General features: G+C 44.1%; 1 protein-coding gene across 2 annotated transcripts; it reads right to left on the reverse strand.

Annotated features, from left to right (window-relative positions):
* Nucleotides 1-619: 619 nt before the first annotated feature.
* On the reverse strand, nucleotides 620-4,519 carry LOC147904456 (uncharacterized). Of its 2 annotated transcripts, XM_087386554.1 has the most exons (3): nucleotides 1,530-4,519; nucleotides 1,181-1,376; nucleotides 620-1,051 (listed from the first exon to the last, which is right to left on the reverse strand). In XM_087386554.1, the coding sequence occupies exons 1-3, from the start codon at nucleotides 4,509-4,511 to the stop codon at nucleotides 714-716; spliced, it is 3,516 nt and encodes a 1,171-aa protein (XP_087242680.1). In that variant the 5' UTR covers nucleotides 4,512-4,519; the 3' UTR covers nucleotides 620-713. The 2 variants fall into 2 exon arrangements, with proteins under 2 accessions (XP_087242680.1, XP_087242671.1); XM_087386545.1 differs by having other exon boundaries at nucleotides 1,181-4,519.
* Between the last annotated feature and the right edge of the window lie 19,254 nt (nucleotides 4,520-23,773).

Genomic DNA, 23,773 nt, shown 5'->3' on the forward strand with positions numbered 1-23,773 from the left:
GCAGCGGACAAAGGGGAGGAGTTTGAATTAGCCGAGGGCGAAGGGCAGAGCTTGATTGAGAGCATTTGTTGGAGGGGAGGAGCTTGAATCAAACGGAAGATGGAAGAGTGTAGATGTGGGGGAGGTGATCGACGACCAGAGCCCGGGCGAAGAGATGTGCCGGCAAGGTGGAATGTAGAGAGGCAGAGGGCGGCAAGGTGGAGGGGGAGGGAAGGATTAGAGAGGGCGGATTAATTAAATTTAATAGATTAGGTTAGGGGTTAAGCTAGTGAACTATCACCTATTAATTTTTCCCAGTGAATCTTGCAAATTCATGGAGTTTTGCAGATCCAGTGCAATTGTTGAATTGAAACACAAAATTACAGACGTAGTGGTACAACTCCCACGGAAATCCGATGCAGCTAGAATGTATAGATAATGAATTTTTGAGTTTAGTAGACCCATTAGTCACTGAGGTTACTTTCCCAAATCTTACTTTTTGAGCATGTTTTTGTAGTTATCAAGATTGAAATTTACATGATTTAAGATAATTTTTGAGATAACATTTAGAATTTACAAGGAAACTTCAAACAAGAACCAAATGTAACACTAGATTTTATGCAATAAAATTAAAGTTGTCACATAATACACATCCATGTGTAATATAAATTTATGTTAAGTGTGATATATAGAGAGAGAGGATTCATTGCCTTACTAGACAAAGTTAAGGGACTTCAGCCCTTGATTCGTAAAAGTTGTTCGACTATCTCTCTCATGGTAGGTCGGACACTTGGAGACTCTTCACAGCATAGTAGAGCCACTTTCCAAAGGGCCAATACTTGCTCTTCTATATCAATAGGCGTAGCTAATGCGAACCCGAAGGCTAGTGCATGATCTACTACAAACTCTAGTGGTTGCCTTTGAGTAAGGACCCAGCGTGCCCATGCTACCAAAGTATGGCTACCACTGAACATGTTGCTTGTGGGTCGCTTGCATGATAACATCTCCAAGATCATTACTCCATAGCTGTACACATCTGCTTTGGGAGTCACTCTTATTGCACCAGCATATTCTGTCAAAATACAGCCATATGACGGGGTGAGAAGCGACGCTTTTTAAGAGCTAAAATGCGGGACACAAAATAGTAGATTTCAGAGCTTCCTTCTTATCGCACAAGCACAAGCGAAGAACCGTAGCTTACCAGGGGCCATGTAACCGATAGAACCCGTCAAAAGAGATGACATTGGGGAGTTGTCTATGGCATAGCTGAAGAACCTTGAAGTTCCAAAATCACCCACATGTGGCTCCATGCTTTCGTCCAGCAAAACGTTGCTGGGTTTGAGATCACAATGCATGATGGGATCACTTCCGCAATCGTGATGTAAGTAGGCCATTGCCTGTGCAACACCCAATGCAATGTTAAGCCTTGTCGGCCAATCCAAATCACAATTCTCCTTGTCGTGCAAGTGCTTATCCAGGTTCCCATTGGGTATGAACTTCAAAATCAGTGCCTTTCTGCCTAAATTCGACACAGCACCCAGTACTCTCACCAAATTTCGGTGACGGACTTTCCCGAGCGTTCGGCATTCTGCAAGAAAGAACTCATTGGCCTTATCATCATGCGGCGACGCGGTCAGTACCTTGATCGCAATAGCCTTGCCTTCAGGCAAAACACCCTTGTACACTATGCTGGAGCCCCCTACGCCGACAATGTTGCCGTCACTAAACCCGTTTGTAGCATTCAAGAGATCTGCTTCTGTTAAATGCAAGTGCTCCTCGGGTAAGACAGGCCGGTCGCTTAATCGATCCCGATGTGATGACCTCGAAGCCAAGAACCAAGCGACAGCTCCAAGTACTAGGAGAATCCCTACACCCGCAAAGGACGTGACAAGCGCAAGGACCAATTTCCTGCTGCTGAATCTCCCCTTTTCAATTGTGTTAGTAAGGCCCGTCGATGTAGTGTCACAAGAAGGTAATGGAAATCCACACAAGCCATGTTTGCCGAGATAGGAAGCCTTTGTGAAGGTTGAGAATTGACCTCCCTCTGGAACCTTTCCAAAGAGACGGTTATTGGAGACATTGAAAGTAGCGAGCGCATGCAGATTTGTAAGACTGGATGGGATCTGACCACTTAAGAGGTTATTGGAAAGGTCCAAAGACTCTAGTTCTGACAAGTTGCCAAAGTTTGCAGGAATCTGACCATGTAAAGTGTTGTTCGAAAGCGTGAGATAACGTATAGCAATCAAGGATCCTAAATCAGGAGGGATATCCCCTTTCAACCGATTCCCAGACAGATCCAAGGATGCCATGGTTCCAAGAAGATGAACGTACTCCAAGACTATGCCCTTCTCACGAATATGCATATTGGAGCCGAGGTAGAGACTATGGGAACCAGTCAAGTTCGAGGCGTTAGGATTCCGGAAAGCCGGTAGACTGAATACCTGTGGTAGAGTGCCTGTGAACTGATTGTCGGAAAGGTGAATCACCTGGAGCGCTTGGGAGAAATCGAACATCCATTGCGGTATAGCTCCGTGCAGGAAGTTGTTTGCAAGAATCAATACGTGCAGGCTTGCTAATCTATTCAGCTCAGGTATCAATGTTCCTGATAGTTTGTTATTCCCCAGATGGAGAATAGCCAAGCTGGAGCAGTTTCCAAGTGAGCGAGGAAGGGCGCCAGTCAACTCGTTGTCCGACAAACTGAGAAGCTGAAGCTGTGTGAAATTTCCCAGAAATTCGGGTATGGCACCGCTCAGAAGGTTGTCGGAAATCTTAAGAAGCTGGACAGCTACTAATTCTCCTAGTTGAGGAGGTAGGTTGCCATTGAGAAAATTTCTGGACAGGTCCAAAGCTGTAACACTGGATTTCTGAGTTGCCAGCGACTTTGGGTCTAAAGGCTCGGAAGGATTTAACTGTGAAATAGGCGTTGAGACTTGCAAAGGTGAGGGAGTATCTACCCCTTGTAAGTGGGATGGAGGATTGCAAAAGAAGGGCAAATGTAACTCCGGGATGCTGCCGGCGAGATAATTGTCAGATAGGTCAATAAAGCGAAGATGTAGGGCGAAGCTCCCATTGAAATTTGGAATGGGTCCTTCAAGACGGTTGGACCCAAGAGCCAAAACACAGAGAAAAATGCTAGACAGCTTCGGGAGCCAGGTGTTCAACTCGCCAGAAAGCTGGTTTGCAGTGAGGTCTAGAGAGGTCAAAAGCGAGCAGTTGGTTATCGAGTTGGGAACGGGGCCTGTGAAGAAATTATTTTCAAGAGAGAGCAAAAGCACCGATGGCCACACCTGTGACGGAAGGGACCCGTGCAGCAGATTATGTCCAAGATGAAGGGAATAGAGAGTGGAACAATTCTCTAATTCACGCAGTGTGCCAGCGAAACTGTTACCAGTTAAATCTAAAACAAACAAGTGGGTGCACGAAAAGGTACGGGAAGCTCCAAGAGATCCTGTAAAATGGTCCATTGAAAGATTCAGATACTGAAGGAAGCTACCGTTTGCGAGGATGGCGGGTGGGAAAGAGCCGAGCAACATGTTGGAGCTTAAATCCAGGTACGAATTTGGAGATCGTTGTAGAGACTGAAATATACCAGCTGGTACAAAACCCGTAAGGTTGTTGTGAGACAAATCTAAAGCGCTCAAATCTGTAAGGTTGGCAAACGAAGTCGGAAGGGAGCCTGTAAGGAAGCACGATCCTAAACGGATGGCTCTCAAGGGAAGTGTGAAGACCCACGTGGGGATACGGCCGACAGCAAGCAGATTGTTGGAAAGACCAAGCCATTGGAGGTTGGATAGGTTAGAGAAGGTAGCGGGGATTCTACCAGTGAGCAAATTGTTTTCGAGGCCGAGGATTCGGAGGTTGACTGCGTTTCCCAAAGAGTCGGGGATGGTACCTCGGAAGCCGGATGATCTGAGGTCCAAGTGTTGGAGGCTAACGAGAGAGCCTAAGCAGGAAGGCAGCTCGCTAGACAACGAGGTATAACTCAAAACAAGGACGTGCAAAGACGAGAGTGAGCAAAGAGACGATGGCAAAAGGCCGACAATATTGGAGTTGCCCATCAAGCGGAGTTGGAGGAGGTGGGAGAGGGAACCGAGAGTGGAAGGGATGGGACCTGTAATGGAGTTCCAGCTCAAGTCAAGGTACTGCAAGCGGGGGATGCGAAGGTGGGAGAAGCAAGGAGGGATGTGAACAGCGAGGGAGCAATTGGGTGCAGAGAGGGAAGTGAGGTTAGGGAGGGAGCAAAAGCAAGAGAGGAGAGAAGGGGAATGGGAGTAAGTAACGGAAGAGTTGAGGAAGTCGTGAAGGTGGAGGTGTTGGAGACTGGAGAGGCCACAAGCGGAAGAGAGGACGGCGTGAGCGCTGTAATTAGAGGAGGAGCGGGGGGAGAGGAAGGTGAGGTTGACGGAGATGACGAGCCCTTGGGAGTTGCAAGCGAGGCCTTGCCAATTGCAACAAGAAGTAGAAGATGATATGGTCCAAAGCTGGTCGAGGAGGGGGGCGAGAATGCCTCGAATGCCCTCAAGAGCTTCCATATCAGAAGGCTGGCAGGAGTTGTTGGTATTCTTCGCAAAAGAAGAAGACGACGACGAAGACGACGAAGAGGAGGCTGATAATACTACTATTGCACACCACCACCACCACCACCAGAGGAGGTTCTTGTCGCCCCTGCTCATCTGCCACCTTCCCATGATACCCAGTTTGCTCATTTTCTCTCCTCCTCACTCCCTACATGAGGATGATTTTGTGCTTTTATATGTCTCGTCCCTAATGAGCCTCGTCTTCCATGAGAGTCTAGACCCCAAAAAGTGTTTTAAAAAACCACATTTTTCTTTGTCACGCATCCAAAATAAAGCAAAAAAGTCAACATGATTCAAACCATTATTCATCCAGGGAATCTCTAGGATGGAAACACGTGGCTTCATGAGGGCTCATGGAAAGAAAATCTCCCTCTAGGCTCGAAAAAAAATCAACATGATTCAAACCATTATTCATCAAGATGAATGTGTAGGATGGAAACAAGTGGCTTCATGAGGGCTCATGGAAAGAACATTTCCCTCTAGGCTGCCTACCGTAAAAAGGAATTGATTTTATTGAAAGACATATGTTAGCACCAAAAACGTGTTCACAATGGCCCTTTCCACGTGCTCGTCAAAGCTACAATGCTTAATCATTTCTATGTTACTATTCTTGTTCACAAAGATCCCAAATAAGGATTTGTAATTTAGGGTTTTAATTTCCCAAAAAAATTATTGGGCGACATATTATGTGACCAACTAGAAAAGCATGCCCAAAATGACCCTTGGTTTTACAAATAGACACTTTGGACTCAAAGAGAGAGAGAGAGAGAGAGAGAGAGAGAGAGAGAGAGAGAGAGAGAGAGAGTAGCATGTGCTTGGTGGTGGAGGCACACATACCAAGGGCCTTTGTTTTCCTGGTGTTCTTGGTGATGGAGGTGCCACACATTCATTTTCAAAGGTAAACAAACTTCACTGTTAACGCTACTTTAATTTCAAACATGTGATACCTGCATAGACAAACAAATAGATTCTTGATTTATGGGTGGTATTGAGATGAGAAGCATGTGGACAAATGTAAAGTAAAAGGTACATTAGGGGGAATGTTGGTAAATATTTAAAGTGAGAGCATTAACTAGTGACTTCTATGCCTTGAGATTGAAAATACACACTCACAAACCTCTTGAATACCCCTATATTAAGCATACCAGCATTCCTTCTATTAGTGGACACCCACAATACTATAGGATGTGATTGCTCAACTTTATGGAGAAACATATGCACCACTTTATGGGTGGAAATTCTATGGGGGGTGGAGACTTTAAGAGAAACTTTACACATGTCTCAACTGAAGGTGACTCAGACTCACAAGCATGTAAGGAATTTATTTATAATATCTCAACAGCAAATACGCTATAACTTGCAACATTTCAAACAAACAACCATTATATATTGATAGAAAAATTCAATATTATTGCAAAATGAATTCTAATTTTCAGTTGTTCAAATGAAAAGCATACAAAATTGCACCAGTTAATAGTCTTGATGCATTGCTAATAGAAGTAAGGAGAACCTTGTCCTCCCTTATCCATATAAGGTAAGTAGACAATAATAGAAGGAGAACCTTATCCCCTCCCCCTTATACCTTAGTTATCATGGCCTTGCCCTCTTCCTTTTCACCCCTCTTCTTTTCTCCACAACTAATTAATAGGAACTTCCCATTTTTCAATGTCAGGGGGAACATAGTGGTTAAAGCTCCTTGCCTCAATAAACTTCATTGCTTCTATAAATTATGCAAACCAAGTTTCCTACATAGCGATACGCTCTCCTTATTTATTGTAAAAAGGAAAAAGAAGATACAGAGTAGCATATCAGCCACCAAAGGCTTGATCTCTAGTCCTGGCAAGCAGTTTTGGCAAACTGCGTCAGCTCCATATTCCTCTTCATTGAGATCTTAGCTAGCCGCGTTATATCAATAATTGCCTCTTGATGACTTAGTGTCCTGCTTCTTGGTTTCTCATAAACCACACTGTTTTGAAAGTTCCAGATCTTGGAGATCACGACTGCTTGCCCATCATATGCACTGCTTCATTCAATCTCCCTCTGTTACCTACGAGAGCCACTTTCCATGATAGATGGACGCTGATCTCATTCTTCTCAAGCCATTTGACAACTTCCACCACAAACTACATCTGGTGGGACATTCCCAAAAAATATGAAAGTGGGTTTCTCTTTCTGACTTTCATAGTAAGCAGAACAGAGATACTTATGGATTCCATTTAGTGAGTCTATCTTTAACTGGCAATTTACTCACTACTACTCTCTAGAGAAGTAGATTGAGCTTATGGAGGTGGTCGCTTTCCAAGTTCTCGCTGCCCTATGGAGCCACGTCATGTTATGATCAAAGGGTGCAACCTCTTTCCACTGATTCTGAATCTCACTAGCGATCGTTTCTGCTTCTATCATCCTTGAAATCTTTGGCAGTCTCAGATGTACTAATCTGCTCAACACCAAGGATACGATGGCCCAGCCAAAGTTACGGAATTGAACCTGGCACAGAAGGGGCAGAGAGCCACAACCAGTATACATAGCAGATGAACTCACCCCCAATGAGGAGCATGCCTTAATTTCCCTCCTTTGATATGGTCCAAAGCTGGTCCAGGAGGGGGGCGAGAATGCCTCGAATGCCCTCAAGAGCTTCCATATCCGAAGGCTGGCAAGCTGCCAATGATGAGGAGTTGTTGGTATTCTTCGCAAAAGAAGAAGAAGAAGAAGAGGAGGCTGATAATACTACTATTGCACACCACCACCACCACCACCACAGGAGGTTCTTGTCGCCCCAGCTCATCTGCCACCTTCCCATGATACCCAGGTTGCTCATTTTCTCTCCTCCTCACTCCCTACATGATTCTCTTGCAGGAGGAGGAGGAGGACGAGGAGGATTATGTGCTTTTATATGTCTCGTCCCCAATGAGCCTCGTCTTCCATGAGAGCGAGACCCCAAAAAGTGTTTTAAAAAACCACATTTTTCCTTGGCATGCATCCAAAATAAAGCAAAAAAGTCAACATGATTCAAGCCATTATTCATCAAGAGAACAAAAAAGTTAACATGATTCAAACCATTATTCATCCAGCGAATCTCTAGGATGGAAACACGTGGCTTCATGAGGGCTCATGGAAAGAAAATCTCCCTCTAGGCTAAAAAAAAATCAACATGATTCAAACCATTATTCATCAAGATGAATGTGTAGGATGGAAACAAGTGGCTTCATGAGGGCTCATGGAAAGAACATTTCCCTCTATTGAAAGACATATGTTAGCACCAAAAATGTGTTCACAATGGCCCTTTCCAGGTGCTCGCTTGATTTTGACGTGCTTAAATTGTCTTGCCCAATGGCATTGCACAAAGTAGACCACCTTACCACCACAACCAATCTCATGAAAAAAAGACTCCTTTAGTGTAGAAGGATCCTCACGATTGCGTACTTGGAACAATGTGCACATAGATTTCAAGCTACAGTGCTTAATCATTTCTATGTTACTATTCTTGTTCACAAAGATCCCAAATAAGGATTTGTAGTTTAGGGTTTTAATTTCCCAAAAAAATTATTGGGCGACATATTATGTGACCAACTAGCATGCCCAAAATGACCCTTGATTTTACAAATAGACACTTTGGACTCAAAGAGAGAGAGAGAGAGAGAGAGAGAGTAGCATGTGCTTGGTGGTGGAGGCACACATACCAAGGGCCTTTGTTTTCCTGGTGTTCTTGGTGATGGAGGTGCCACACATTCATTTTCAAAGGTAAACAAACTTCACTGTTAATGCTCCTTTAATTTCAAACATGTGATTCCTGCATAGACAAACAAATAGATTCTTGATTTATGGGTGGTATTGAGATGAGAAGCATGTGGACAAATGTAAAGTAAAAGGTACATTAGGGGGAATGTTGGTAAATATTTAAAGTGAGAGCATTAACTAGTGACTTCTATGCCTTGAGATTGAAAATACACACTCACAAACCTCTTGAATACCCCTATATTAAGCATACCAGCATTCCTTCTATTAGTGGACACCCACAATACTATAGGATGTGATTGCTCAACTTTATGGAGAAACATATGCACCACTTTATGGGTGGAAATTCTATGGGGGGTGGAGACTTTAAGAGAAACTTTACACATGTCTCAACTGAAGGTGACTCAGACTCACAAGCATGTAAGGAATTTATTTATAATATCTCAACAGCAAATACGCTATAACTTGCAACATTTCAAACAAACAACCATTATATATTGATAGAAAAATTCAATATTATTGCAAAATGAATTCTAATTTTCAGTTGTTCAAATGAAAAGCATACAAAATTGCACCAGTTAATAGTCTTGATGCATTGCTAATAGAAGTAAGGAGAACCTTGTCCTCCCTTATCCATATAAGGTAAGTAGACAATAATAGAAGGAGAACCTTATCCCCTCCCCCTTATACCTTAGTTATCATGGCCTTGCCCTCTTCCTTTTCACCCCTCTTCTTTTCTCCACAACTAATTAATAGGAACTTCCCATTTTTCAATGTCAGGGGGAACATAGTGGTTAAAGCTCCTTGCCTCAATAAACTTCATTGCTTCTATAAATTATGCAAACCAAGTTTCCTACATAGCGATACGCTCTCCTTATTTATTGTAAAAAGGAAAAAGAAGATACAGAGTAGCATATCAGCCACCAAAGGCTTGATCTCTAGTCCTGGCAAGCAGTTTTGGCAAACTGCGTCAGCTCCATATTCCTCTTCATTGAGATCTTAGCTAGCCGCGTTATATCAATAATTGCCTCTTGATGACTTAGTGTCCTGCTTCTTGGTTTCTCATAAACCACACTGTTTTGAAAGTTCCAGATCTTGGAGATCACGACTGCTTGCCCATCATATGCACTGCTTCATTCAATCTCCCTCTGTTACCTACGAGAGCCACTTTCCATGATAGATGGATGCTGATCTCATTCTTCTCAAGCCATTTGACAACTTCCACCACAAACTACATCTGGTGGGACATTCCCAAAAAATATGAAAGTGGGTTTCTCTTTCTGACTTTCATAGTAAGCAGAACAGAGATACTTATGGATTCCATTTAGTGAGTCTATCTTTAACTGGCAATTTACTCACTACTACTCTCTAGAGAAGTAGATTGAGCTTATGGAGGTGGTCGCTTTCCAAGTTCTCGCTGCCCTATGGAGCCACGTCATGTTATGATCAAAGGGTGCAACCTCTTTCCACTGATTCTGAATCTCACTAGCGATCGTTTCTGCTTCTATCATCCTTGAAATCTTTGGCAGTCTCAGATGTACTAATCTGCTCAACACCAAGGATACGATGGCCCAGCCAAAGTTACGGAATTGAACCTGGCACAGAAGGGGCAGAGAGCCACAACCAGTATACATAGCAGATGAACTCACCCCCAATGAGGAGCATGCCTTAATTTCCCTCCTTTGATATGGTCCAAAGCTGGTCCAGGAGGGGGGCGAGAATGCCTCGAATGCCCTCAAGAGCTTCCATATCCGAAGGCTGGCAAGCTGCCAATGATGAGGAGTTGTTGGTATTCTTCGCAAAAGAAGAAGAAGAAGAAGAGGAGGCTGATAATACTACTATTGCACACCACCACCACCACCACCACAGGAGGTTCTTGTCGCCCCAGCTCATCTGCCACCTTCCCATGATACCCAGGTTGCTCATTTTCTCTCCTCCTCACTCCCTACATGATTCTCTTGCAGGAGGAGGAGGAGGACGAGGAGGATTATGTGCTTTTATATGTCTCGTCCCCAATGAGCCTCGTCTTCCATGAGAGCGAGACCCCAAAAAGTGTTTTAAAAAACCACATTTTTCCTTGGCATGCATCCAAAATAAAGCAAAAAAGTCAACATGATTCAAGCCATTATTCATCAAGAGAACAAAAAAGTTAACATGATTCAAACCATTATTCATCCAGCGAATCTCTAGGATGGAAACATGTGGCTTCATGAGGGCTCATGGAAAGAAAATCTCCCTCTAGGCTAAAAAAAAATCAACATGATTCAAACCATTATTCATCAAGATGAATGTGTAGGATGGAAACAAGTGGCTTCATGAGGGCTCATGGAAAGAACATTTCCCTCTATTGAAAGACATATGTTAGCACCAAAAATGTGTTCACAATGGCCCTTTCCAGGTGCTCGCTTGATTTTGACGTGCTTAAATTGTCTTGCCCAATGGCATTGCACAAAGTAGACCACCTTACCACCACAACCAATCTCATGAAAAAAAGACTCCTTTAGTGTAGAAGGATCCTCACGATTGCGTACTTGGAACAATGTGCACATAGATTTCAAGCTACAGTGCTTAATCATTTCTATGTTACTATTCTTGTTCACAAAGATCCCAAATAAGGATTTGTAGTTTAGGGTTTTAATTTCCCAAAAAAATTATTGGGCGACATATTATGTGACCAACTAGCATGCCCAAAATGACCCTTGATTTTACAAATAGACACTTTGGACTCAAAGAGAGAGAGAGAGAGAGAGAGAGAGTAGCATGTGCTTGGTGGTGGAGGCACACATACCAAGGGCCTTTGTTTTCCTGGTGTTCTTGGTGATGGAGGTGCCACACATTCATTTTCAAAGGTAAACAAACTTCACTGTTAATGCTCCTTTAATTTCAAACATGTGATACCTGCATAGACAAACAAATAGATTCTTGATTTATGGGTGGTATTGAGATGAGAAGCATGTGGACAAATGTAAAGTAAAAGGTACATTAGGGGGAATGTTGGTAAATATTTAAAGTGAGAGCATTAACTAGTGACTTCTATGCCTTGAGATTGAAAATACACACTCACAAACCTCTTGAATACCCCTATATTAAGCATACCAGCATTCCTTCTATTAGTGGACACCCACAATACTATAGGATGTGATTGCTCAACTTTATGGAGAAACATATGCACCACTTTATGGGTGGAAATTCTATGGGGGGTGGAGACTTTAAGAGAAACTTTACACATGTCTCAACTGAAGGTGACTCAGACTCACAAGCATGTAAGGAATTTATTTATAATATCTCAACAGCAAATACGCTATAACTTGCAACATTTCAAACAAACAACCATTATATATTGATAGAAAAATTCAATATTATTGCAAAATGAATTCTAATTTTCAGTTGTTCAAATGAAAAGCATACAAAATTGCACCAGTTAATAGTCTTGATGCATTGCTAATAGAAGTAAGGAGAACCTTGTCCTCCCTTATCCATATAAGGTAAGTAGACAATAATAGAAGGAGAACCTTATCCCCTCCCCCTTTTACCTTAGTTATCATGGCCTTGCCCTCTTCCTTTTCACCCCTCTTCTTTTCTCCACAACTAATTAATAGGAACTTCCCATTTTTCAATGTCAGGGGGAACATAGTGGTTAAAGCTCCTTGCCTCAATAAACTTCATTGCTTCTATAAATTATGCAAACCAAGTTTCCTACATAGTGATACACTCTCCTTATTTATTGTAAAAAGGAAAAAGAAGATACAGAGTAGCATATCAGCCACCAAAGGCTTGATCTCTAGTCCTGGCAAGCAGTTTTGGCAAACTGCGTCAGCTCCATATTCCTCTTCATTGAGATCTTAGCTAGCCGCGTTATATCAATAATTGCCTCTTGATGACTTAGTGTCCTGCTTCTTGGTTTCTCATAAACCACACTGTTTTGAAAGTTCCAGATCTTGGAGATCACGACTGCTTGCCCATCATATGCACTGCTTCATTCAATCTCCCTCTGTTACCTACGAGAGCCACTTTCCATGATAGATGGATGCTGATCTCATTCTTCTCAAGCCATTTGACAACTTCCACCACAAACTACATCTGGTGGGACATTCCCAAAAAATATGAAAGTGGGTTTCTCTTTCTGACTTTCATAGTAAGCAGAACAGAGATACTTATGGATTCCATTTAGTGAGTCTATCTTTAACTGGCAATTTACTCACTACTACTCTCTAGAGAAGTAGATTGAGCTTATGGAGGTGGTCGCTTTCCAAGTTCTCGCTGCCCTATGGAGCCACGTCATGTTATGATCAAAGGGTGCAACCTCTTTCCACTGATTATGAATCTCACTAGCAATCGTTTCTGCTTCTATCATCCTTGAAATCTTTGGCAGTCTCAGATGTACTAATCTGCTCAACACCAAGGATACGATGGCCCAGCCAAAGTTACGGAATTGAACCTGGCACAGAAGGGGCAGAGAGCCACAACCAGTATACATAGCAGATGAACTCACCCCCAATGAGGAGCATGCCTTAATTTCCCTCCTTTGATATGGTCCAAAGCTGGTCCAGGAGGGGGGCGAGAATGCCTCGAATGCCCTCAAGAGCTTCCATATCCGAAGGCTGGCAAGCTGCCAATGATGAGGAGTTGTTGGTATTCTTCGCAAAAGAAGAAGAAGAAGAAGAGGAGGCTGATAATACTACTATTGCACACCACCACCACCACCACCACAGGAGGTTCTTGTTGCCCCAGCTCATCTGCCACCTTCCCATGATACCCAGGTTGCTCATTTTCTCTCCTCCTCACTCCCTACATGATTCTCTTGCAGGAGGAGGAGGAGGAGGAGGACGAGGAGGACGAGGAGGATTATGTGCTTTTATATGTCTCGTCCCCAATGAGCCTCGTCTTCCATGAGAGCGAGACCCCAAAAAGTGTTTTAAAAAACCACATTTTTCCTTGGCATGCATCCAAAATAAAGCAAAAAAGTCAACATGATTCAAGCCATTATTCATCAAGAGAACAAAAAAGTTAACATGATTCAAACCATTATTCATCCAGCGAATCTCTAGGATGGAAACATGTGGCTTCATGAGGGCTCATGGAAAGAAAATCTCCCTCTAGGCTAAAAAAAAATCAACATGATTCAAACCATTATTCATCAAGATGAATGTGTAGGATGGAAACAAGTGGCTTCATGAGGGCTCATGGAAAGAACATTTCCCTCTATTGAAAGACATATGTTAGCACCAAAAATGTGTTCACAATGGCCCTTTCCAGGTGCTCGCTTGATTTTGACGTGCTTAAATTGTCTTGCCCAATGGCATTGCACAAAGTAGACCACCTTACCACCACAACCAATCTCATGAAAAAAAGACTCCTTTAGTGTAGAAGGATCCTCACGATTGCGTACTTGGAACAATGTGCACATAGATTTCAAGCTACAGTGCTTAATCATTTCTATGTTACTATTCTTGTTCACAAAGATCCCAAATAAGGATTTGTAGTTTAGGGTTTTAATTTCCCAAAAAAATTATTGGGCGACATATTATGTGACCAACTAGCATGCCCAAAATGACCCTTGATTTTACAAATAGACACTTTGGACTCAAAGAGAGAGAGAGAGAGAGAGAGAGAGAGTAGCATGTGCTTGGTGGTGGAGGCACACATACCAAGGGCCTTTGTTTTCCTGGTGTTCTTGGTGATGGAGGTGCCACACATTCATTTTCAAAGGTAAACAAACTTCACTGTTAATGCTCCTTTAATTTCAAACATGTGATACCTGCATAGACAAACAAATAGATTCTTGATTTATGGGTGGTATTGAGATGAGAAGCATGTGGACAAATGTAAAGTAAAAGGTACATTAGGGGGAATGTTGGTAAATATTTAAAGTGAGAGCATTAACTAGTGACTTCTATGCCTTGAGATTGAAAATACACACTCACAAACCTCTTGAATACCCCTATATTAAGCATACCAGCATTCCTTCTATTAGTGGACACCCACAATACTATAGGATGTGATTGCTCAACTTTATGGAGAAACATATGCACCACTTTATGGGTGGAAATTCTATGGGGGGTGGAGACTTTAAGAGAAACTTTACACATGTCTCAACTGAAGGTGACTCAGACTCACAAGCATGTAAGGAATTTATTTATAATATCTCAACAGCAAATACGCTATAACTTGCAACATTTCAAACAAACAACCATTATATATTGATAGAAAAATTCAATATTATTGCAAAATGAATTCTAATTTTCAGTTGTTCAAATGAAAAGCATACAAAATTGCACCAGTTAATAGTCTTGATGCATTGCTAATAGAAGTAAGGAGAACCTTGTCCTCCCTTATCCATATAAGGTAAGTAGACAATAATAGAAGGAGAACCTTATCCCCTCCCCCTTATACCTTAGTTATCATGGCCTTGCCCTCTTCCTTTTCACCCCTCTTCTTTTCTCCACAACTAATTAATAGGAACTTCCCATTTTTCAATGTCAGGGGGAACATAGTGGTTAAAGCTCCTTGCCTCAATAAACTTCATTGCTTCTATAAATTATGCAAACCAAGTTTCCTACATAGCGATACGCTCTCCTTATTTATTGTAAAAAGGAAAAAGAAGATACAGAGTAGCATATCAGCCACCAAAGGCTTGATCTCTAGTCCTGGCAAGCAGTTTTGGCAAACTGCGTCAGCTCCATATTCCTCTTCATTGAGATCTTAGCTAGCCGCGTTATATCAATAATTGCCTCTTGATGACTTAGTGTCCTGCTTCTTGGTTTCTCATAAACCACACTGTTTTGAAAGTTCCAGATCTTGGAGATCACGACTGCTTGCCCATCATATGCACTGCTTCATTCAATCTCCCTCTGTTACCTACGAGAGCCACTTTCCATGATAGATGGACGCTGATCTCATTCTTCTCAAGCCATTTGACAACTTCCACCACAAACTACATCTGGTGGGACATTCCCAAAAAATATGAAAGTGGGTTTCTCTTTCTGACTTTCATAGTAAGCAGAACAGAGATACTTATGGATTCCATTTAGTGAGTCTATCTTTAACTGGCAATTTACTCACTACTACTCTCTAGAGAAGTAGATTGAGCTTATGGAGGTGGTCGCTTTCCAAGTTCTCGCTGCCCTATGGAGCCACGTCATGTTATGATCAAAGGGTGCAACCTCTTTCCACTGATTCTGAATCTCACTAGCGATCGTTTCTGCTTCTATCATCCTTGAAATCTTTGGCAGTCTCAGATGTACTAATCTGCTCAACACCAAGGATACGATGGCCCAGCCAAAGTTACGGAATTGAACCTGGCACAGAAGGGGCAGAGAGCCACAACCAGTATACATAGCAGATGAACTCACCCCCAATGAGGAGCATGCCTTAATTTCCCTCCTTTGATATGGTCCAAAGCTGGTCCAGGAGGGGGGCGAGAATGCCTCGAATGCCCTCAAGAGCTTCCATATCCGAAGGCTGGCAAGCTGCCAATGATGAGGAGTTGTTGGTATTCTTCGCAAAAGAAGAAGAAGAAGAAGAGGAGGCTGATAATACTACTATTGCACACCACCACCACCACCACCACAGGAGGTTCTTGTCGCCCCAGCTCATCTGCCACCTTCCCATGATACCCAGGTTGCTCATTTTCTCTCCTCCTCACTCCCTACATGATTCTCTTGCAGGAGGAGGAGGAGGACGAGGAGGATTATGTGCTTTTATATGTCTCGTCCCCAATGAGCCTCGTCTTCCATGAGAGCGAGACCCCAAAAAGTGTTTTAAAAAACCACATTTTTCCTTGGCATGCATCCAAAATAAAGCAAAAAAGTCAACATGATTCAAGCCATTATTCATCAAGAGAACAAAAAAGTTAACATGATTCAAACCATTATTCATCCAGCGAATCTCTAGGATGGAAACACGTGGCTTCATGAGGGCTCATGGAAAGAAAATCTCCCTCTAGGCTAAAAAAAAATCAACATGATTCAAACCATTATTCATCAAGATGAATGTGTAGGATGGAAACAAGTGGCTTCATGAGGGCTCATGGAAAGAACATTTCCCTCTATTGAAAGACATATGTTAGCACCAAAAATGTGTTCACAATGGCCCTTTCCAGGTGCTCGCTTGATTTTGACGTGCTTAAATTGTCTTGCCCAATGGCATTGCACAAAGTAGACCACCTTACCACCACAACCAATCTCATGAAAAAAAGACTCCTTTAGTGTAGAAGGATCCTCACGATTGCGTACTTGGAACAATGTGCACATAGATTTCAAGCTACAGTGCTTAATCATTTCTATGTTACTATTCTTGTTCACAAAGATCCCAAATAAGAATTTGTAGTTTAGGGTTTTAATTTCCCAAAAAAATTATTGGGCGACATATTATGTGACCAACTAGCATGCCCAAAATGACCCTTGATTTTACAAATAGACACTTTGGACTCAAAGAGAGAGAGAGAGAGAGAGAGAGAGTAGCATGTGCTTGGTGGTGGAGGCACACATACCAAGGGCCTTTGTTTTCCTGGTGTTCTTGGTGATGGAGGTGCCACACATTCATTTTCAAAGGTAAACAAACTTCACTGTTAATGCTCCTTTAATTTCAAACATGTGATACCTGCATAGACAAACAAATAGATTCTTGATTTATGGGTGGTATTGAGATGAGAAGCATGTGGACAAATGTAAAGTAAAAGGTACATTAGGGGGAATGTTGGTAAATATTTAAAGTGAGAGCATTAACTAGTGACTTCTATGCCTTGAGATTGAAAATACACACTCACAAACCTCTTGAATACCCCTATATTAAGCATACCAGCATTCCTTCTATTAGTGGACACCCACAATACTATAGGATGTGATTGCTCAACTTTATGGAGAAACATATGCACCACTTTATGGGTGGAAATTCTATGGGGGGTGGAGACTTTAAGAGAAACTTTACACATGTCTCAACTGAAGGTGACTCAGACTCACAAGCATGTAAGGAATTTATTTATAATATCTCAACAGCAAATACGCTATAACTTGCAACATTTCAAACAAACAACCATTATATATTGATAGAAAAATTCAATATTATTGCAAAATGAATTCTAATTTTCAGTTGTTCAAATGAAAAGCATACAAAATTGCACCAGTTAATAGTCTTGATGCATTGCTAATAGAAGTAAGGAGAACCTTGTCCTCCCTTATCCATATAAGGTAAGTAGACAATAATAGAAGGAGAACCTTATCCCCTCCCCCTTATACCTTAGTTATCATGGCCTTGCCCTCTTCCTTTTCACCCCTCTTCTTTTCTCCACAACTAATTAATAGGAACTTCCCATTTTTCAATGTCAGGGGGAACATAGTGGTTAAAGCTCCTTGCCTCAATAAACTTCATTGCTTCTATAAATTATGCAAACCAAGTTTCCTACATAGCGATACGCTCTCCTTATTTATTGTAAAAAGGAAAAAGAAGATACAAAGTAGCATATCAGCCACCAAAGGCTTGATCTCTAGTCTTGGCAAGCAGTTTTGGCAAACTGCGTCAGCTCCATATTCCTCTTCATTGAGATCTTAGCTAGCCGCGTTATCTCAATAATTGCCTCTTGATGACTTAGTGTCCTGATTCTTGGTTTCTCATAAACCACACTGTTTTGAAAGCTCCAGATCTTGGAGATCACGACTTCTTGCCCATCATATGCACTGCTTCATTCAATCTCCCTCTGTTACCCACGAGAGCTACTTTCCATGATAGATGGATGCTGATCTCATTCTTCTCAAGCCATTTGACAACTTCCACCACAAACTACATCTGGTGGGACATTCGCAAAAAATATGAAAGTGGGTTTCTCTTTCTGACTTTCATAGCAAGCAGAACATAGATTCTTATGGATTCCATTTAGTGAGTCTATCTTTAACTGGCAATTTACTCACTACTACTCTCTAGAGAAGTAGATTGAGCTTATGGAGGTGGTCGCTTTCCAGGTTCTCGCTACCCTATGGAGCCACGTCATCTTATGATCAAAGGGTGCAACCTCTTTCCACTGATTTTGAATCTCATTAGCAATCGTTTCTGCTTTTATCATCCTTGAAATCTTTGGCAGAGCATACATGCAATGGCTTTCTTGAAGGTGACACAAAGCCCTTGTAATCGCTTGAGGGTTTAAGCACCATACTTGGTGGCCAGGTTCGCTTATGATTCATTCACCACCACCCTCTCCCTCGAGCACAATTCAAACCTGTCTGCTATCACACCCTTAGGCAACCAATCATTTGTCCTTGGATCCTAGATATCTCTAAAGATCTTAAGACCTTTGTGGAACAACGTTCTCACCACTCTTGGGGCATTGAACAATACATCTCCATTCATCAAAGGCCCAATTCGATAGCTAAAGCAATCGGCCTAGAGATCTTTGTCTTGTCCACTTGCATCCTCTTACCTTTTTTTTCAAATCTGCAGCATCTTTGTTAAAGTTTCAAATTGCTTCACCTACACAAGGAAATCCCCCAATACCAGATCATGCCATGGTTCATCACATCTTGAGGGCCGCCGTTCTGGCCTATCCCTAGTAACAAGCTACTTCCACCCACGGTGGCTTCAAGTGCAACTGCAGGAGCCATTTGCTGCATAGATTCTCACACTTCCTCTTAGTTCTTTCCAGCCTAAATCCTCCACCAACTTTTGGTGAACTAATGGAGTCCCATGGCACCGAATGCCACTAGTCTTTCCATAAGAACTTGTCTCTGATCGCTTTATCTAACAAATTCAAAGAGGCTTCAGCAAAGGGAAAAGAAGTTAAGGCAAATACTATGTATGTAGATTGACTATGCTTAGCTATCACCAATCTCCTTGCAAAGAACAACTTCTTATCCATCCATTTATTGAAATTACCTTTCAATTTCTAAAGAAGCCACTCAAACCTATCCTTAAGGGAAATCCCAAAGCCAACTACATAGCCCAGGTATTTGATAATTTAACTAGGTGTTGTCCATTGAAAATGGAATTTGTTTGCCCAATTTGGGACATGATCCCAACCCAGCTAGGGTGCTAGACTTTGTGCGATTCACCCTTGAGTCGGAGATTGTTGTAAAGTCATCATACACTTTGAGGAGTTTGTGATATTACTCTCCGTGCCAAGAAACATGCTTGTGTTATCATCACTGAAAAATTGTGAACAAAAGGTATGATCAAGCCAAGATTCATATAATGATCTAGTTGGCACAAACGGGGGTTCAGTTGCAATTGCAAACAAGAGGGGTGCCAATGAGCACCCTTGTCAAATCGACCTCTGTAGTCTGAACTGCTTATAAAAGTACCTGGCATTGACTAAAATTCTTGCAAATGCATTTGAGAACAACCACCTTGTAAGCCTACAGAAGCCTTCGCCAAAACCAAGCCTTCTACATGGTCTTGAGGATAAAGTCCCAACTTAGCCTGTCATAGGCCATTTCTAAATCCAAATTTAGCATCACAAAATTTCATTAAGTGTTATAGCATAATCAATAGCTAGAATCACATTCAAAACTGCATCCTGTATGTTTCTTCCATTAACAAAAGCATAATGTCTCGGATGTACTAATATGCTCAACACCAAGGATACGATGGCCCAGCCAAAGTTAAGGAATTGGACTTGGCACTGGAAGGGGTAGAGAGCCACAACCAGTATACATAGCAGATGAACTCACCCCCAATGAGGAGCATGCCTTAATTTCCCTCCTTTGAGAATACAAGGACTACATGGCCTGGAAGTATACAGACATGAAGGGTGTGCCTTTGAAGTCATGCAGCACACTATACCCATGATAGATGGCATTAGGCCAGTGCGACAAAGTCCCTATCCTATGAATCCTAAATATGCGCTCATAGTGAGGGAGGAGATCCAAAAACTCATAGATGCAGGGATCATCTATGAGATAGAGCATATAGATTGGGTATCACCCATTATGATAGTCCTAAAGAAGAATGGAAAAATTTGAGTGTGTGTGGACTTGAAAAAGGTCAATGCCGCCACAAGGCGCGACCACTACCCATTGCCTTTCATGGAACATGTTTTAGAAAGAGTAGCCAGGAAGGAGGTATCCATCACCCTGGAAGATCATCATTAAACTATTTTTACAACCAAATGGGGTGTGTATGTGGCCAAGGTGATGATATTTCAACTATGGCTGATGATCATTGCCTTCAAGAAGTACCTAAGGGCCCCTTCATAGGCGTCTTCTTGGATGACTTGTGCGTGAATTCGAGATAGGATGATCATCTGAAATACCTAAAGCTAGTCCTTGAGAGGTGCAGGTTGTACCGAATATCCCCACGTCGTACCAATTGTTACAAGGTATAGAACCAATAGGTGGTGGTCTAGTGGACCATGTGGTGTGGGGAAAGATTTGGAGGGCAGCCTTGTGGAGTGTGCGACTAATCAGGGTAGAACGGTCCTCTATGAGTGGTATGTGATCGATGTAGGTTAGGAGTCTGTTTAGGCATCCAGAGTAGGCCGGTGAGAGGCTGTGATCAAAGTGTATGTCGTGGTAGGTGTCGTGCTTCCTATGTGGTGTGGCTAAGCGTGGGGTGGCAATAGTGAAGAATAGGTATGTGTGATCAGCTCTTGGAGGGAGTGGTGCTACGGTGAAGTCAGTGATACATGAAGTGAAGGTAGGGGATTCCATGATATAATCTACAACACTAGTGCCCCCCCCCCCCCCCCGTGTGGGAAGCAAGTAAAACCACCTGAGGAGGGCCACAGGTCAAGCCCGTTGTAGATGATGAGATCATGCATCCTGTCCAGATAGAGGAGCACGTGTCCATATGGTGTAACAGGCCCGTGTCAGTCCGATGAGGTCCTGGTCATACCTGCTCCATCTAGGTCCATGTCTGGTATCATGATACAATCGTCTTGGAAGTCCAGGAGTGGTGCCTGGCGCGTGCTCATCCTGGCGTTGAAGTCCCCAACAAGGAGAACTTCCCCGTGGGTTGAAAGGTCTGGGATATCCTGATGTAAGGGTGCATATGGCGATGTCCCACCCTCCTCTCGTGCCACTTTGGCGAAGTGGGATGTGTCTGGCGGGAAGTAGCATATTGCTATGAAAAGGTCATGGGTGTCTGTGTGTCGAATCTGGATCCACATAAATCAGGAGTGTGCGTCCTTCCTCTCAATGGAGATGGCTCTAGCGAGGGAAGACCTGTACAATACTGTGACCCCGCCTGATCCTCGGACTCCTCCTGTATCCCTCGTCTCATCCCTGAAGGCTGACTCCCATGTGTAGCCACTAACTATCAGTAGTGGACCCTCTGGGCTCTGGTGTGTCTCTGGGTAAAAGACTATGTCTCGTCCTGTATAAGACTCCGAGAAGTTCCCTAGGTCTAACCATAAGGTACCATTACAGTTCCAAATGGTGCAAGCTAGGGTCTTGGAAACCTGAGTCTCATAGGCCTCGTCCCCCTAGGGGGTACGGCGATGGGTGCCGGTCAACAACCTACCATCTCAGACCACGGCCCATTTTCCCTCCTTGCGGGCAACATCCCGCTATAGCAGAAGAACTCGTCGCTCCTCAATCTGTAGTGGTGTCAAATCCTCGTCCATGGACAGGGTGGGATGCTCTCGTAGAGCGGCTTGGCATCGGAGTGTCGCTAGTCGAGCATGTGAATCTCTGAAGCGAATGACTAGGGGCTGCTCTCGGTTGGGGTCTCTCCCAACACTCCATGCTCCCTTTATGCCATGCTTGGGGACCCCCATGGTGGTGGTCACAAAGGTGATCGCCTCCTCCATGGGCGTCATAGTGGTGCCGGTGCTGTCTCGTGTGATCCCTCATATCCGGATGTTGAGGGCCTTCGAAGCCCTCTGCCGCTGCTCATGTATGGCGGCTGAAACGGTTGCCTTTGTGGGTTCCCGTTTCGTCACGTCCACCCATCTAGTCGTCTCTGCTATAGCCGACTGTATCGTGGCTATCTGTGTCTCCATCTCTGTGACTGGGGTCCCTCCAAGTGCTGCTTTGAGGGTCCCGAGCTCCTCTCGAAGTTGTGTGATGTCGTGCCTGAGCCCTTGGATAAGGGTGCCCTGCTCGTGTATAATGCGGGCCTGCTCCTGGGTGTATCGGGCCTGCTCCTGGGTGTATCGGGCCTGCTCCTGAGTGTAATGTGTCAGCTCTACCTGACGGGCCTGGATGCTGTGTATCTCAGCCAATAGGGAGTCCCAAGCATCTGGTGGGGGCCTAAGATGTCCTGGTCCAGGTGGGAACTGGATCTCGAGAGGGGTTAGAATGAAGGTGGGCTGCTGAGGTTCTACTGAGGGTGGGGATAGCATGATCTAGGCGGGGGAGTGGTTTGTGGGAGTAGCGAGGCCGGACGAGGTGATGAAGGGTGGCTAACTGAGAGGTAGAGGTGATATGAGGGGAAAGTACTGTGGAGCCATGGTTGGTGGGGCCAGTGGTGAGGCTACTGGAGAGGAGACCTGTGATGATGATGCAGGAGAGGGGGAGGAGAGAGGTGGCATAGATGATGAGGCGAATGATGGTGGTGAAATAGTGGTGGTAACCATAGAGGTCGAGGATGTGGTGAGCAGCATGGAGGCCCCTTTCTTCTAGGCCGCGGTGCTGTCCACTGTCAAACTGCTCCGATTGTTGCGTTTGTTGAAGTCCTCCAGACTGAGTTGCTTTTGTGTTTTCCCCTTCCCCATCTCCACGCGTATGTAAATTTGGACCGAAGGGTCTCCCGCCTAGTCTCCTGTCCTCATCCCCTTATTCCCTTCATTATGGGGGAGGCAGCAGCGGGCAAAGAAGGGATTGCGGGAGGTCGGAGCTGCAAGCGGGGGGCCAAAAAAAAAAATCGGAGCTGCAAGCGGTGGGAGAGCTGCGGAGCTGCAAGCGGCATGAGAGTTGAGCAAGGGGGGGCTGAGCGGGAGAGCTGAGTTGAGCGAGGGGGACTGAGCGAGCAGGAGAGCTAAACGAGGGGGGGGCTGAGCGAGGGGGGTGGCGGGGGGGTGGCGGAGGGCTGAGCGAGGGGGTAGTAGGGGGATAGCAGAGGGTAGCGGAGGGGTAGCCGGGGCTAAGCGGGGGGGTAGCGGGGGCTGAGCGGGGGGGTAGCGAGGGTTGAGCGGGGGGGGTAGTGGGGGGTGGTGGAGGGCTGAGCGGGGGGTAGCGGGGGCTGAGTGGGGGGGTAGCGGAAGGTGGCAGAGGGCTAAGCGGGAGCATAGTGGGAGGGGTAGCAGAGGGTAGCAGAGGGGTAGCGGGGGCTGAGCGGGGGGTGGCAGAGGGCTGAGCGGGGGGAGAGAGAGAGAGCATTCAGAGGCCAATATAAATTCAGAGAGGGATAAGAGATGAGAGAGAGAGAGAGAGAGAGAGAGAGAGAGAGAGAGAGAGAAGATATATATATATATATAGAGAGAGAGAGAGAGAGAGGAGAGGGAGAAGCCATGTGAGAGAGAGAGAAAGAGAGAGAGAGAGAGAGGAAGAGGGAGAGAGAGAGAGAGATATGGGGGGGAGAGAGAGAGAGAGAACAGAGAGAGAAGAGGGAGAAGC

The sequence above is a fragment of the Dipteris shenzhenensis genome, chromosome 2, assembly GCF_047967505.1.
Source record: "Dipteris shenzhenensis isolate YYH24624 ecotype China chromosome 2, Dip_SZ_1.0, whole genome shotgun sequence".
NCBI lineage: Eukaryota > Viridiplantae > Streptophyta > Polypodiopsida > Gleicheniales > Dipteridaceae > Dipteris > Dipteris shenzhenensis.

What these genes read in the sequence shown, in the direction of transcription:
- LOC147904456 (XM_087386545.1), bottom strand. Translation starts at nt 4,511, where the DNA reads ATGGAAGCTCTTGAGGGCATTCGAGGCATTCTCGCCCCCCTCCTCGAC. An exon ending in TATCGGTTACATGGCCCCTG is followed by an intron (nt 1,052 to 1,180) that starts GTAAGCTACGGT and finishes GTATTTTGACAG; the next exon opens with AATATGCTGGTGCAATAAGA.